The 16,539-nt window shown below is 47.1% G+C and overlaps 1 protein-coding gene and 1 pseudogene across 1 annotated transcript in view; both read left to right on the forward strand.

The window, feature by feature from the left end:
* The window catches only part of Rbm20 (RNA binding motif protein 20), a 212,476-nt gene that overhangs the window by 177,962 nt on the left and 17,975 nt on the right, over positions 1 to 16,539 (forward strand). Inside the window, exons 8-9 of the mRNA XM_004631583.2 lie at positions 10,720 to 10,799; positions 12,405 to 13,071. Of these exons, the coding sequence (XP_004631640.2) occupies positions 10,720 to 10,799; positions 12,405 to 13,071 (747 nt within the window). The remainder of the gene's footprint in view (positions 1 to 10,719; positions 10,800 to 12,404; positions 13,072 to 16,539) is intronic.
* LOC105742217 lies at positions 6,004 to 6,462 on the forward strand (annotated as a pseudogene).

Consider the following 16,539-nt stretch of genomic DNA (forward strand, 5'->3'; position numbering starts at 1 on the left):
GGCCCTTGTGCTTGCCAGGGAAGCGCTTATTCCACTGAGCCATCTCCCCAGCCCCAGGAAGTTTCTTTCAAGTCAGCTGCCCATGCTTTTTTTTTTTTTTTTCATTTTATTATCTTACTGATTTACAGAAATCTCTTACCCAGAAACACTTAGTTCATTTATACTTACTACAATCAATGCCACATTTGTGTGCACATTTACCCACTTACTTTATGCTTGATGTGGCCCTGTTTGAAAAGAGGTTCATTTCAGCCCATTCTGTGTGTACTTAGAGTCTGTTTTGTTCAAGACTCACAACCCTTTACTGGCTCTTAATCTTTAAGGTTGAAGTCAGTAGACAAAGCTCAATGGTTGTTTCTAGCTAGAACTCGCACTGTGACAAGTCTAACTATGCAGATTGCTCAGGGATATGTCAACCAGTTGCCCGGCTCTGATTCTGCTTTGCTTGCATTATGGTCCTGGAAGTTCTTTTGCCAACAATCCTGCTTTCTGCAGAACCCAGCATTTTTTTCCTAATGAAAGTGTCAGACAAGTAAAATGTTCTGCTCTGCTCTGTACTCAGCCAATTGCTATTCTGAACTCTCCCCTGAGGGCTGGAATTGAATACCTTTACTCAGTTTCTAGTGGATTTTTAAGTCTCCCAATGAGATGCTGTCCTAAATTTCTAATTAGGATTAACAGCAATGGTCAGTTTGTTAAAGTACCAGGCCAGATAATCTCCTACCCAGGCAGGGAGTTTGGGTGGTGCAAATACTAGGGTGAAAGAAGTCAGATGGTCCAGTTTGCATTCAGCAGATCCTCTCTGAGTGCGCACTGCAGTGGGGGCTGGGCCAGGCGCTGTGGCCTTGGATGGAGCTATCCGAGGAGGAGTGAAGGCGGGGCGTGGAAAGACCTGCACACAAGAGCCACCAACAGCCACCTGAGCTGGGCTGCATCTGAAGGTGCTCGTGCCAGCCTTGGCTCCATCCTTCCAGCTGTGATGTGCTCAGACAAGTCGCTTCACCTCTGTGAACCTCTACATCCCGATCAGTTAAGGGCTTGGCCTTGCGTTCTTTTGTTTTAGGCAAGCAATTTTGTTTTTCATTTGTCTTTTGGGACTCGTGATCACACTGCCCTGTGAAGAGTGCAGGGTGGATAATAAGCTTAATTATAAGAGTGCCGCAGTAACACGTACTTTTAACTGAGCCCTGGTACACTGGGGCAGGTTGTGCACTAAGCACTTTACATGTATTATGTGCCTGAGTTCTGACATCAGTCCTGTCAGACAGGTATTATTATCTCAGTTTTATGGATGAAGAAACTGCAAGGCTAATAGAAGTTTAGTAACTTGTCCAAGGTCATTTCTACTGAAGAGTTATGATTAAAGCTTAGGACTCTTTTAGTTTTGTGTTACATCTGCATTGTTGCATTGTGCTGTTATCAATGCCATTCTCCACATGAAAAGAAGAGAAATTAGGTGATTTGTTTAGTGTGGGAGCCGGGAAGCTGCACAGATAGTGTTCCAACAAAAAATGCAGATTCCATGCAGTTCTTGTTAAAATGCATTCCCATGGAGCAGGTGTGGGACAGCGCTTCCATTCTGCGCTTCTAACAAGTTCCCAGGTGGTGCTGATGTCCTTGGTCCCTGAGCACACTTTAAGGAGCAGGATGTAGGACACGTTGTTTTCTGATCTGTAGTAGTTTCTGCCCCCAGTCACACTGCCTTGCAGTCGTTGTGAAGGTCACGCGGGGCAGCCTAAGTGAGAGTGCTTAAAGCATATTTCAACTACACAGTACTGCATGCTTTGTGGCCCCGGTGCTGATATAAATCAGCTGGACTGCTCTCTGGAAGTAACAGAAAGTTACTCAATGAAGCCTATTGACTTAGGTAAAACAAGGAATTCATTGGCTGATGTAAATGGAAAGTCCAGGAGTAGTTCTGGCAGCAGATATGACAGGACTCAGGGTCCAAATGAGATCATTAGGCATTGGTTTCATTCCAGTCTGCCTTCTGCTGTTTGGGCTTCATTTTACGGGTGCGTCCCAGGGTGGCCCTTAGCAGCCCCCAGCTCCCTCCTCTAGATGGCATGGTAGCTTCAGTGCCATCAGCAGCTCTGCCTTCTCAGGCCCCCAGTACTTGCAACAAGAAGGAGTAGGGGAATTTTCCTAGAAGCTCCAGCAAAAAGTCCTGCGAGTCATTCTGACTGGACTAACTTAGTACTCGTACCCATCTTTGGACCAATCTGTAGTGACACAGGGGAAGGCTGTGCTGTGATGGGCTGAGCCAGTGTCACAAACTCCATTCTCAGACTCAGGGATAGAGACCTAGAGGAAGAAGGGGGAGGATCAGCTGCTATACATGGGAGGGAGGAGGCTTCTGGGAGGTAGGCAGCAAAATACCCACAGCATCCATTAGTGTCCCTGGGCCAAAAGGGCCACCATATCATGTCCCACCAGAGTCGGCAAAGTGGAGGGAAATTCTGATTGATTGTTCTTTAACTTCCTCCCTTTGCTTACTAGGCAAAGTACAAGGGAAAAAGATAGAGTTTGAGTTATTTTTTCATCTTTTCTTGATTGCTATTTCCTCACACTTTTATCTTATCTCCCCATGTGCTGGGTTCTACTCTTTGGAGTCTTTGTGGCATAACTTTTCACATAATAGGTGTCCAGTGAATGTGCAGAAGTAATGAGGAAAAGAACCTCTGAAGGAACAACTAAAAAATGAGCATTTACCTTCCCAGACAAAGAAAATGGAAGATTGAAGTCTTTGTTGTTCTATAAAGTTCTTTGATAAATTTAGGATCTTGATATCCTTGATGTCCTTAATATGAAATTTAAAGCACTGTCTCCTACCTACTGCATCAGAGACTTGTTGGAGAGACTTTCAGATCCGTATGCCCAAAGACTCATGGATTGGACTGAGTTTCCCAGCAGTGCTGCAGGGAGAGGGCCTGGCTTCAGAGCCACCGAATCTGCCAGTCTCCTGGCCACAGAGAGCATCTCTGGCCCTGGAAACTAATCTTGTGGGTCGCTCATGGTACTCTTTAGTGGAAAATCAGGAAAATCAATGACTTGGGGACTTTTCTGTGTAGGGCACTGTACTAACAGCTGTGATGAGTTTGAGATATGGTCCTGACTTGGGGGTGCTTCCTGCTGGGGGACAAGCTATTCTTGTATACAAGATGTGAACATGGGTGTCTAAGTGGCTATTAGAAGTTCAGTGCCAAAATGCAGTGTGGCTTAGATGTAAAGAAGGGTGGATTGCCAGGAGGGGCTTGGGGATGGGGAGAAACAGCCACACAGGGACGGGGCTTCTGGGCAGAAGGAGTCGGGTGAGAGGAGATGGTGAGGCTGGAGAGCCAGTAATGACCAAGACAGCCAGGAGCCCCTGATGGGGAGGCACTGAGGAGCTCCAGGCTCATCTGGAGGGCTTCGGCTTCTTCCTAAGACTCTGGAGGCATGGACAGCTGCTGTGGAGCTGTGAGGGTGTGATGCAGCACATTTTGAACTGCCCAAGTACCCCTTGCTTTCCTGAGTGCAAATTGTTGTGTCCTGTGGGCATCAAACCAGAGCCCAGGTGACACTGCCAGTCTGGAGCAGAGCCAGGGCTGCTGTTTGTAGTTGAGATTCCAAGTCATGGTGGCTCCCTCTCAGTAGGCAGCGTTGTCCTGGGACAACAGGTGGCTTAGCATCCTGTCTGTTCTTAACAGATAGGAAGGTCCCATGCAGTTGTTGAGCAGCAACTATGTCACAGGACGTGTACAGAGCTAGGACATCTGGTGTTGCTTCAGAATAACCTAAAGAGCAGGGAAAAAGAGTGGAGGTAAAAATGCAACAGGATCAGGCAGAATTATTGAAGATAGAGAAGGGATTTATGGGATGCAATATAATATTTACTCTACTTTCTCTTGTCTCAAATATTTTACAATAAAAATTACCCCAAATTTCATCATAGACCTACTCTCTTCTCTCTCTTTTCATTTTTCTTGGCCTTCACAACATTGTTTCATTTGTTCCCTTGACATTTTTAACCACAGGATGCGGCCGGCCCAAAAGAAAGGCTGAAAGGCTTTGCTTAGGGCTTTCAGAAGTCAAATCTGCAATTTGAAAACTTTGGCTACTTCTATCTCCTCTGGAATGGTGGTTACAGGCTGGTTGGCCAGGACAGTGCCAAACCATTTGTAATTATCACTTAAAATAGTGAAATGACCTTTGACCCCCGGAGGGGTCACAATGCCTATGTTCACAGGCTTCGGCAGGCACTATGCACAGACTCTCTGCAGATCAATTTGCGGCAGCCACATCCTTCCATTTCTCCTGCCTCTCATCTTGGAATGGGCATTGTGGGGCCCCTGCTCAGACACAGGCCCTGCTGGTGCTGGCTGCATGAAGATCCATGGCCTGAGCCTGCCTCACTGGAGACCTGGAGTAACTCCAAAAGTGCTGCATGGAAGAGACCCCAAGAGGCTTTGACTGGGAAATAAGGGTCAGGGATGTTTCAGACGAAAGGAGCTTTTTATAGCCCCCCAGGGCACCTAGCATGCATCTCTTTGACCCTGAGGGCCTGCATAGTCCCTAGAGGATGTTGCCCTCTGGCTGACCTGCTCCTCTCCCCTTCAGGGGACTCCACAGAGGGCAAGGCCTGGGGCACTGTCTGGATGATGAAAGGCACAGGCATATTCCTGCAGGCCTCTGAGCCTCACCTGGGCCACCCTGGGAACCTGTGAAACCTCAATGGCTCCATCTGCTCCCTGGCGAGGTCACCCTCCTCTCACTCCAGGCCTTCCTGGGTTTGGGCTGGAAGGAACAACAGGCATATGTGGGTCCCAGAGAATGGAGGAAAATGGTGCAATGGGGACTCATCCTTTTTTTTTTTTTTTTTTCTTTTTTGCTTTACTGGGAATTGAACTTTTTTAAAAATAATTTTATTGAGAAATGAATAGCAATGAGACAGTTTCAAAACTGATTATTAGCACAGTTTCAATAATTAATACATTGCATATTGTTGTCATAGTGTGGTTATTCATTATACAGAATGCAGACATGATATCCTGTCCACAAACACTATTATAACAAATCTCTCTATTCATTGAATTAAGAGAATGGAGCTGTATGTCTAACCTAACCATTTTGAATATACAGATACAAAATGGTTATTCATTAGTATCCCCCTTTTTTGTTTAGTTTTGTCAGAGAAGAGTATTCCATTATCATTTAAATATTGTAGATGTGTGAATTCAGCAAAATATTCCAATATAGTCTAGTAGTCCATAATAGTAGTGGATTTTCCCTAAGACTAGCAATGTCAGAAGTTGCTGACTTGAGCCTTTTACAGCTCAGCATATTAATGTGGCTTTACTTTTTATACTTTGTTTTTATACTTTTCTGCTGAATGGTTAAGCCATATAAAACAAGACCTATTAACAAGAAATGTAACTTTTGTATCTGATAAGGTCAGTCAAAACCCTGCAGGATTTATCCTGAAACCCTCCACTGCAGTTTGTAGAACCTTTGTCAGTGTCAGCCATGTGTACGAGTCATGGCCATTGCTTGACCAATTTGCTCTCTGTGAAAGCCTGAGAGAATGTTTTCTCTCTATGTGACTCTCCTTAGGCACACTTTACATCATCAATCACTTTCCTCTGTGGAGATCTCCTTGATCAGAAAATTTGGGACACAATTCAGTTATAGAATGCTATAGTACAGGTTCTCCTATTTCCTGAGTCCTTACTGACCTTGAAAGGCTAGGGCCAAAATGTTGGCTGTCCTTTCAGCCCCTCTTTTTCTCTAATTTTTGGTCTGCAAACTTAGATTGTTAACCCTCCAGAAGAGAAGCTTATTGTTATTACCCTACAACATAGGCAGTTGAGCTTAACCTCACTGTCTGTCTGAATATCAAACATCTTAGGCATAACATGGAACAGATATTTTCCATCAAGTATTGATATGTTAAACTTTAAGTGCCTACACAATACAAAGAAAAAACTTTAAAAAATAAATATTTTAAAAATAGGAAAGGGTTTCACTACCAAGATGGCGGCGAGCGGCGCACGCCAGGCTGCTGCTGCAGCCAGCACCTCTGTGAAGCCCATTTTCAGCCGGGACATGAACGAGGCCAAGCGGAGAGTGCGCGAGCTCTACCGCGCCTGGTACCAGGAGGTGCCGAACACTGTGACCCTATTCCAGCTAGACATCCCTGTAAAACAGGGGCGGGATAAAGTCCGAGAAATGTTTATGAAGAACACCCACGTCACAGACCCCAGGGTGGTTGATCTTCTGGTGATTAAGGGAAAGATGGAACTGGAGGAAACAATTAAAGTGTGAAAGCAGCGGACACATATTATGAGGTTCTTCCATGAAACAGAAGCACCAAGGCCAAAGGATTTCCTGTCCAAGTTCTATGCTGGCCATGACCCGTAAAGCCGCTCAGTGGAAAGGTGCATGTTATTTAATTATTAGAGTACAAATAAATTCTCCATATGACAGTCAAAAAAAAAAAAAAAAAAAAAAAAAAAAAAAAAAGGAAAAAACAGTTACATATTTTTACACAGAAATTTAGAAATCTAACCATATACAACATTGTAGTAGGACAGTCCTATCACTTTTTTTTTCTTGTCTCTTGTTTTCATTTATTACCCTTTTTTAAAAAACCAAAACAAACATTTACTTGAGAGACAGTAGATTGAACTCATCTTACACAGACGGTTCCCTACCCAATACCCTGGAGGAATTTTTATTTTTATACTCTGAAACACCTATGGACATTTAACCTCCCTTGGAAGCACATGCTTTAGGCTGTATCTGTTCCTTCTGGACAGCGGGGCAGTGTGAGCTATACTTTGAGCCCTGGGGCGATGGCCTCCAGAGTGGTGGCATGCGCATCTTCACACGGACTTGGCCCAGGTGTCTGCTCCACTGTCCATCACGTGTTAGCCAGTCGGAAGGTGGCGCTGCAGCAGGCCCCTCCTTTGGTCATTGAGCGCTGACTTCCACTGTGTGACCGCAAGTGGGGAGGTAGGAAGATGACCCATTGGTGGGACCCATGTTAAATGCAGTCACTTACAAATGAGCCACTGTTGTCTACCTCAAGGGGGTGATCAGTGACCCTGACTGAGGGTTTGGTGGACTTGAGCAGGGTGATAGGGTGGGCACAAGGAAGCACCTGGGTGCCTGGTTCCTTCTCGGCCAGGCCAACAACTCTGGCCTCTTCTTCACTCAGCCTTGAGCTCTGTGGTGGTCGGGTTCAAGCAGGTGAGGTGGGAGTGAGTGAGACAGCCCGGGGCCGCCAGATCCCAAATAGTCCCAGAGCGCAGGCCCCGGGGTGAGTGAGTGAGAACCCGGGTCCCTCGGATCCTGAATAGACCCAGAGCGCAGGCCCGAGTGAGTGAGAGGACCTGGGGCTGCCGGATCCTGAATTGATCCAGAGCACAGACCCGGTGTGTGAATGAGACTACCTGGGACCCACTGGATCCTGAATAGACCCAGAGCTCAGGCCCGGCGTGGAACCCTTCAGCAGAACTCCCTGCAAAGAGGCTAGAGGCAAGACACACCCAGCTGATTCAGGAGCAGAACATCTTGCCAGAGTGACACAAAGGGTTCCACTCCAATGGCTGCCACAGAAAGAAGTAGAGCACAGCAGCCAGACTCCAGCCAGATCCAAGCAACACCCACCTGGAGGAATCTAAACTTCGTAGAAGTGGACCTGGCACTAAGGTAATAACTATCTAAGCTCTACACCAAAGTTCAGAAGACAGTGGTATGCAAAATGACAAAGAGAAGGAACAAAATGCAGTCTCAGGCCCCGAGTCCACCCAGTACAAATGCAGAAGACACTAGCACTGAGGAAACTGGAAATCACACACCTGATATCTCTGAAATAATAGCATGGGAAGTAAAGAAACAACTGCAGAAAGGTATAGAAGAAATCAGATCAGAAATAATTTCGGAACTAAAAAATGTAGTGATAACTATAATCAAAGAAGTACTAAGTGCTTCTAAAGAATACACTGATAAAAAAATACAGCAGAATATAAAAATGATGGAACCCCTGAATAAGCAATTTAGGAAAGAAATGGAATGTATGAAACAGGTTCAAAGTGATATACAGGAAATTAAAACCTCAATCACAAGCTGGCAAAACCGTTTGAGGGAAAGTGAAAATAGACTTTCTGACCTTAAAGACACCATTGCAGCTAGTGAAAAAGGAAGAAACGATCTCTTAGAAACAACTAGGATGCAGGAAAAAATAATTCAATACCTGCAAGATGATGCAAAGTTGAACAATGTGAGACTAATAAGGCATCAATGAGAAGGAGGGAGTCAATACAAATGATATAAGAAGAATATGGGCAGAAGCAATAGCAGAAAACTTCCCAAATATGGGGCAACAATCTGACATTCAAGTAACTGAAGCATATAGAACTCCAAATAACATCAACCCAATGAAAAGCACACCCAGACATAATCAAGATCCCAGAAATTCAGCATAGGAACAGTATACTAAAAGCCGCTAAAGAAAAGAAACAGATCACATTTAAAGGAAAACCCATCAGAATAACGGCCGACTTCTCTTCACAAACCATCAAGTCAAGAAGAGCATGAAGCAAAGTACTTCAAGTCTTGCAAGAAAACAAATTCCAACCCAGACTGATATACCCTGCAAAACTCTCTTTCACGTATAATGGAGAAGTGAAATACTTCCATGACAAAAAACAACTGAAGAATTTCATGATGACAAAGCCAAGCCTACACAGACTACTAAATGATGTTCTGGAGAGGGAGCAAATTGATCACAGCCTCATGAATGAGAATGGAAAGATACTACCAAATAGGGCAAATGATTAAACACAGGAGAATAAGAGGTATACAATAGTAGTCTTTCAGTTATTCTTTTGTGTTCAGCAGCAAAATATTGCCATCAGCATACTCTGCAAATGGACTTCTCTTCCACCCTATAGGTCATGATTCCACCTGAGTGTACAGAGTGGATTTCAAAGAAATAGTTGTTCCTCAAGTGACGCCTGGCCATCAGTAACTGTCATGGTCATTATGCATGTCCACAACACACTAGAACTTTGTGCGATATTGTATTCTCGAACTGTTAGAAGTGCTGGTCATTTATTTGCCATTCCAGTATTTATCTTATGTTTTACTCTTAGTATTTCTTTGCTATCATGAAAACTTTTTCTTAGTTCAATTGTTTTGAAACATTTAATTTTTAATTAATTAGTACTTAATTTTCTGGAAAAAAATAAATAAAATTTTTGGGAAAAAAAAAAAAAGGCAGGTGAGGTGCTAGGGGACGGTGTGTGTTCTGGGTGACCTGAACGTGGTATATCTGGGAGATGATAAGGTTAACCTTATGGTTAAGTTGCCATTTGCCAAAATTGGTGGGGCGCTTTCTAAGTTAATATCCTGGCCAATATCAGCTCCTTGGTCATTTCTTTCACAGGAACAGTGATTGGCTTCTTGTGCTTCTCCTTCTTTATGATCCCAGGGTTTTGTTTTTTGTTTTTTTGTTTTTTTTTTTGGCGGAACTGGGGATTGATCTCAGGCCCTTGCGCTTGCCAGGGAAGTACTTATTCCACTGAGCCATCTCCCTGGGATCACAGGGTCAGGGTCACTATATTCTCTTTGATTTTCTTTCTGCTTGCAACTTGAACTGACAGGCATCTCTCCCTGGCTGAACATTCCCCATCTTTCCCTGTGTCCCAGCCCTGACCTCTCACCTGACACCACAGGCCCCTCCCCCATTCATTCTCCCCTGTGGCTTCCCTTCAGTCTCATAGTGTGCTGCTCCAAGAATAACAGCATTCTACCCCCAGCCACTTCAAGCCTCTGGACCTGGTTTTCCCATCTGTACAATGAGGCGCTTGGTGCTACCTAGCCCTGGAATAGTGCCTAAGGCATCATGCTTTACATGAGAAAGAAATCAAGGATAGAGAGAGCAGTTGATTAAATTCCTTTGATGGCCATGCACTTTTTTTTAAAGTATGTAAAAAAAATCATTTGTCCATTCATGGTGTAGAAAGGGCCTTTGGGGGTTGGGTGTGGCCCTGCCCTGGCACACAGTGAGCTATGCGAAGGGCAGAATCCAGGCGTTCTCTGCTGTGAGATGTGTTGCAGAATCACGGAGTGCCAGATGACTCCTGGGATGAACACCCTGGAACGAGAGATTGAAGGGGTCACGGGGCATGGAAGGAACCCGGAGGGACAGCGTCTATTCTGTAACAACCTCTGCGACCTTGAACCCTGCACGCCAAGAGTCACTTGTTGTAAGGACCCTGGCGTTATGCAGAACAGAGGCTGCCTGTATGGGTCTTGAGTGAATTTACGCACGTGTGAAAGACCGATATTCAGGGACCTTCAGGTCGCTTTCTGGGTTTACCTGCCAGGGTGTTCTTCCTTTCTTCCCTGCCTTCCTCTTTCCACATTGTAAATATTTTTTGTTCATTTGAGGGGAGAAGAGAGGTGAGAATTAACAAATGCTTTTTGTCCAGTGTGTGGAAGGGAGCCCAGGCTCTTCTGTCCCCTGCTCGGTGGCTGCCGTGTTCTGTGCCCCTCAGGCCCGCTCTCTACCACATTGTGCCCACACTCCTCAGCCTTTGATCATAATTTCTTCCTCACCAAAGGCACCTTACACTCTCGGGTGTACCGGGCCACCAGCAGCCCAGTCACGCCTGCTTCCCTCTGGCATTCGCTAGGCTGACTCTGGTCTCATGCTGCCCTTTGGTTTCCTAGAAACCGGGGAAAGCCGTGGCTGCTATCATCCAAGACATCCACTCCCAGAGGGAGAGGGACATGTTCCGGGACGCAGACAGGTAAGGAAGGCTTCTGGACTCGCGCTGCTCATTCCTAGATGGACTTGGGTGGCACCGTGCCTTGCCCTTGCCCCTGCCTTGTCATGTGCCTGCTGAGCCCTACCTATCTGCATTCTGGGAAACACAGCGGAGGCCAGAAGGGCAGCACAGGTTCAGCTCAGGGAAGTGCAGGATGCACTTTTCCTCCACTGCTTCTTTCCTGGAAAGGATACAGCAAAGTCTTTGCTAACGTTTGGCCCTCAGAGGCAGCCTACACTCTGCTGGAACAGCCTGAACACACAGGTGTGCATGTGGCAGCATAGGAGAGGGATTTCTCATTAGAGCCAACTCTTGATTTTTCATGACCTAAATGTAGATGTGGAAAAACAAACAATTTCTTGAACATTTACTCTGAACATCCCATGTGTACAGTTTGCCAACTCAATTCTTTTGCCTGAAGTTTGTAAGCAGCCAGGCAAAGGTGGGGATACAAGATGACCCTGCAAAGACAGTCCTAGGAGAGCCCTGGGGTGGGGGTGGAGCCAGACGGGGTGCCGGGTGGGGAGCAGCCTGGCCAGGCACCTGCTGGCACAGTCTGTGGGTCTTACCCATGTTTGTTGCAGGGGGCGCTCTAGCACTCTTCACAGGGTATAGCCCAGGCCATTTCCCATGGTGCTCAAGGCAGCCTGTCCTGCCTGGCAGACAACATCCGTGTCCTATGGCCAGTAAGAGCTAGTGGCTGTCCTTCACTTAAGACCCAAAGGAAAACCACCTATGATTCAGTGGATCTGCTTAACTACCAACCTTCGGCATGCGAATGTTTTGTGGGTATTTACATGTTCAGGCTTTGGGTGTTTGTCTATGTTTTCTAAACTGTGGTTCCTTGGGCTTTTAAATGGTGTGTGTGCAGCCACACCACGCCCCCTGCAGCTCTGTGGCAGTGTAGAGGAGGTGTGCCGACTTTGTCAGGTTCCGTACCTCTAACATAATGGTCAGATTTCTGAGTCTTCTTTCACTCTCTTCCTGGGTCATTATTTTTGGAATCACTACCCTTACTTTTGCCGCTTCCCAACTATTAGCATCTCATTTTCTATGTCTAGAATGTTGACAAATTAAGACGAGACTAAATGAGTGAGATGGAGGCCAGGAGGCATCCTATATTCTGATAGAGAGCAAGTGGAGGAGTGGTTTGAGTCTGAGAGGCAAGGGCTGGCTATCAGAGTCTTGGGTTCACCTGACCTTGCCCCTCATGAGCTGCCTTGCCCCAAGCCCAGGATCTCAATTCCCAGGAGAGAGACAAGGGCCTGTTCCCTGGGTGTAACTTACTTCCAAAAAGAGTAGGGCTGAGCCAAAGGAATCCAAACATCTTCTCTAGCTCCCAGGACCAGGATGAGGACAGGGGCACAGTGGCCAACACCATGCTTGGGAAAAATCCTTCCTCACAGAGACCAGGAGGGAAGATGGCCTTTTTTCTATCTAGCCTCTGTGTGGGTCTGGACAGCGGCAACTAGGAGCACACAGCTGCGCGGGCTGTGCCCCATATACCCAGGAGATAGATGGTGGAGATTGGGGCTGGGTAGGGGTACGCACGCAGACTCTAACGCCCCCTCTTTTGCTGCCTCACAGATACGGCCCGGAACGGCCGCGGTCTCGCAGCCCTGTGAGCCGGTCTTTGTCCCCAAGGTCACATACTCCAAGCTTCACCTCTTGCAGCTCCTCACATAGCCCTCCAGGCCCCTCCCGAGCTGACTGGGGCAACGGCCGGGACTCCTGGGAGCACTCTCCCTATGCCTGGAGGGAGGAAGACCGAGAGCCCCTGCCCTGGAGGGAGAATGGGGAGGATACACGGGACAGGACAGACACGTGGGCACATGATCGCAGACACTACCCCCGGCCCCCGGACAAGGCCGAGCCGGATGAGCGCCTGGAAGGAGTAAGGGGCCACCGGGAGAAGTACCTGAGGTCCGGCTGCCTCAGCCCGCTGCACTCGGCACCCAGCTACAAGTCCCGGGAGGATGGCTACTACCGGAAAGAGCCCAAAACCAAGACAGAAAAGTACCTAAAGCAGCAGGATGGTCCTGGGAAGTCTAGGAGGAAAGAAGAGGCCAGGCTGCGGGAGAGCAGACACCCCCACCCAGATGACTCAGGCAAGGAAGACGGGCTGGGGCCCAAGGTCACTAGAACCCCTGAGGACACCAAGTCCAAGCAGAGTGAGAAAAATAAAACCAAGAGGCCTGATAGAGATCAAGAAGGAGCTGACGATAGAAAAGAAAAGAAAACGGCAGAGAATGAGGTAATGATGCAATTGCTTCCCAGGTAAGATGAGGCAGGCCCCGGAGGAAAATACTGACAATAATATAAGTATGATGACCATTTACTGAATGAATGAATGAATGAATGAATGAATGAATGAGGATTGAGTGAATGAAACTTTTATTGAATGTTTACTACATGCTAGGCATGGTGCTAGACATGTTGTTGTCTCAATGTAACCTCACAGAGTCCCTATGGGGTTAGCACTTCTATTTCTGCTGATAAAGAAACTGAGGCACAGAGAACTATGTTATTTTCCCAGGAGCAGTCAGTCAGGAAGTGACAGAGCCAGAATGACACCCCGGTGCTTCAGCCCCACATCCAACAGTACCGTCTTGCTTTTACTAGAAGTTAGGGAAGAACATACAGAAGGCCCTGCGTAGTTCTGTTTGTCCAAGGAGGGGTGTTTACGCCCACAGAGTCCACAGAGGAGATTAGATCTTTGGTCCACTCTGTCCTCTCTCCTGCCAAAAGCGTCTACTAACCCAGGAGCTCTGAAAAGTTGTAAAGGAGAAGCAGCCTCCACCCCTTAAATTATACTGGGTGCCCAGGGTGTGGTGTGTTTTTTTGCTACCCACAGGATTTTAGTTCCATCTTAATAAAAGCACGGGCAATCGGCTGCAATTTTCATTCAAGTGTCTACCAGGGCCCAGATCTGTGGCACCATCTCAGTTCACACAGGGGTTCACAGGGAGGAATCCAGGTCCTGGATTTGCATTCTGACCTGGCTTACATACCCTCTAACCAAAGCTTCCTATGTCTAACGTAGAGGGTCGGGTCTCTGTATGAGGAACCTACTTTTTAAGCTCTTCCATGCCTGTCTTCTAGTTATTCTGACCCAAGAGTTGGTGACAGGGCTGGGGAAATAACTCAGCAGTCTAAGCATCTGCTTGGCAAGCAGGTTCAATCCCCGGTGCCATGTGCCATGTGGGCCGCAGAACCCCAGGTGCTGGAGAGGCTGAGATGGGAGGATCACTACAAGTCTGAGCTGTCTAGTGAGACCCTGTGCCAAATATAAATAAATAAATAAGTTGGTGACAATAAGTCCTAAGAAGAAACCCAGTTCTCAACTCCATGAGCACAGAAGAGACACTCTGGGCCGCTGTTGTACCCATCTTTTCCTCATGCATGTCGTGGAACGCCGCTGTGGCTAGTGGTGTGCTGACACAGGATCCAAGGGTTGCTAGGATGGAGCTCGTGTTGTGGGAGAGCTCAGGGTCCGTGGGAGGAAATTGACCCGTGAAATTGCTTCTATGCGCGAGGACCCGTGGCAGAATGTACAGAGCACTGGCCGCGCTGGGGGTAATTAACGCTGCCAGGAGAAGGAAGAAAGCAGCGCGGAGGAAGTGGTGTTCAGGCTGGGTATGGAAAGTGGACAGAAAGCCGCTTGGGATTCTTGGTAGAAGCAACTGCAGGACCAAAAATGAGAACAAAAGACTTTTGTCAGGAAACTAGATACTCCGTGTGGCTGTATCTTTAGAGCATATTTAAGGATAATGTTTTTAAAAAAATAAAATCATGACTCTGGCATGACCATATCAGGAATATGTGGGAAGGAGTTTATTCAACTCATTCATTACTGAAGGAACCATGAGATATAAGTCAGCTCCATAGCTCAGTGGTCTAAAGTGCCTGCTTAGGTAGGCACAGAGACTGGGGTTCGATCCCCGGCCTGCCACTCTGGTCCTACCCCCAGGGTACACTGAGACTGTGATTGAGACTGAGTATGGTGGTGCACACCTGTAATCCCAGTGCTTGGGAGGCTGAAAACAAGAGAATCACTATGAGTCCAATCTGTGTAGTGAGACCCTGTGGACCCTGTACTAAATACATTAAAATAAATAAAGAAAAATAAAAAAATAAAATAAAAGCTCCAAGGAGACTCCAAAGAGCTGATCAGTATCTAAGCAATGAGAACTACTGAAGTGAATTTGCTAAGCTATGAACCTCTTCCAGAGAGGGCAGGGAACCCATTGGCTCTCTATTAGATACAATTCACGCGTATCTCAGTGAGCAGGAATCATCTGGCTCACTGTCAGTTTTCTGCAACCAACCAAGTTGCAAAGCAGCTTAGTTTAAGATTGGGAAGAGTGAAGAGCCCTTTAGAATCAGGTGCCCTGGAAATGTGCTGCGCAGGTCCCAGAATTCTACTGAAAGGGTGCCTGGTTATCTTTTTCTTTTTTGCCCATGGTAAAGTCTGTCACAGGTTTTATTGACTGGAATAGCAGAGGGAAGCACAGGGGGTGTGATTAGGGACAGTAAGGGGGGGGGCTGGTGCAGGCCCTTGGATGAATTTGATCCTGAAGCTCTAGTGACCCCCAGAGAGTGTCAATAAGAGGTGTATGTGGTCCTCTGTCTTCACTAGGTGCCCTTCCAGCCTTTCAGTATCGGCACCACCAATCAGCTAGTGCCCTTGCTTTGTTTAGCATGTGCCCTCACCCCACGTGTCACCTCCACATAACCAAGGCTGTTAGTGGGTATCTGATAGGTGTGCGCTGAAGGAGGGATGAGCCCAGACTCTGGAAGGAAGGCCTGGCTTCTTGGAATCATGGTGACACCTTGCTCTTCCCTGTCTCTGTATTTTTCTTTGTAAAGTGGATGTGATCGCTGTGTAGCTGTCGCACTTTAATGAGCTTGTGCTTGTTGGAGACCATTGAGATCTCTAGAGAACGTGCTTGTGCAGAGAACCCCCATGGGTTCCATGCAGGGATTGGGAGTGGCCAAGCCCACACATGGAACCAGCCCTGACCACAGGACTCTAGGAAGAAATGAAGTAACTGAACAGGAAGATCTGAGAGAGAAGCGCTCCTTCATCTTGCCAGAAGGAGGCATCAAATGTTACAGAACCGGACACCTCGGGATGGCGAGGGGAGCAGAACCATGTAGGGTGAGCGGGGCCAGACAGGAGTGATGGGGCTGTGGCACACTGAGGAGATAGTGCCTCTCCGTAGAGGGCGACGTGGCAGCTGCTGCTCAGGAACATGTGTCTCTGAATGTGCGAGCTCCCTTTGCTTAAAGCAAGACCCAAGTCCAGACTGGCCATGTGTGTAACATTTAGAAAACATGCTTGCTTGGAAAACACAGGCACCAGACATGTCTGTGGGTCACATGCAGCCCAGGGGCTGCAGAATGCAAACCTTAGTATAAACAATCCACAAGAGGAAGAAACAAACCAGTCGTGCCCAATCCAGAGCCCAGACATGTACTCCAGCCTGCTGGGAGGTAGGATGAACTTGTTTCTCACCCCACGCCCTTCTGGAAATTCCATTCTTTCCTTGACCAACATCCATGGAGCGCTTAGCACGAGTTGTGTTGCGAGTGAAACTGAAATGCTGTCTCGTTTCCTGGAGCTCAGTCTAGTGGAAAGACATGCTAGGCAAGTCATTGCTCCTGTGAACAGGAGAGAGAGTGTGTGGGGAATCCTAAGGGCCAGAAGCCAGAGCTGCTG

This window comes from Octodon degus, unplaced genomic scaffold (assembly GCF_000260255.1).
Source record: "Octodon degus isolate 3935 unplaced genomic scaffold, OctDeg1.0 scaffold00042, whole genome shotgun sequence".
Lineage (NCBI taxonomy): Eukaryota > Metazoa > Chordata > Mammalia > Rodentia > Octodontidae > Octodon > Octodon degus.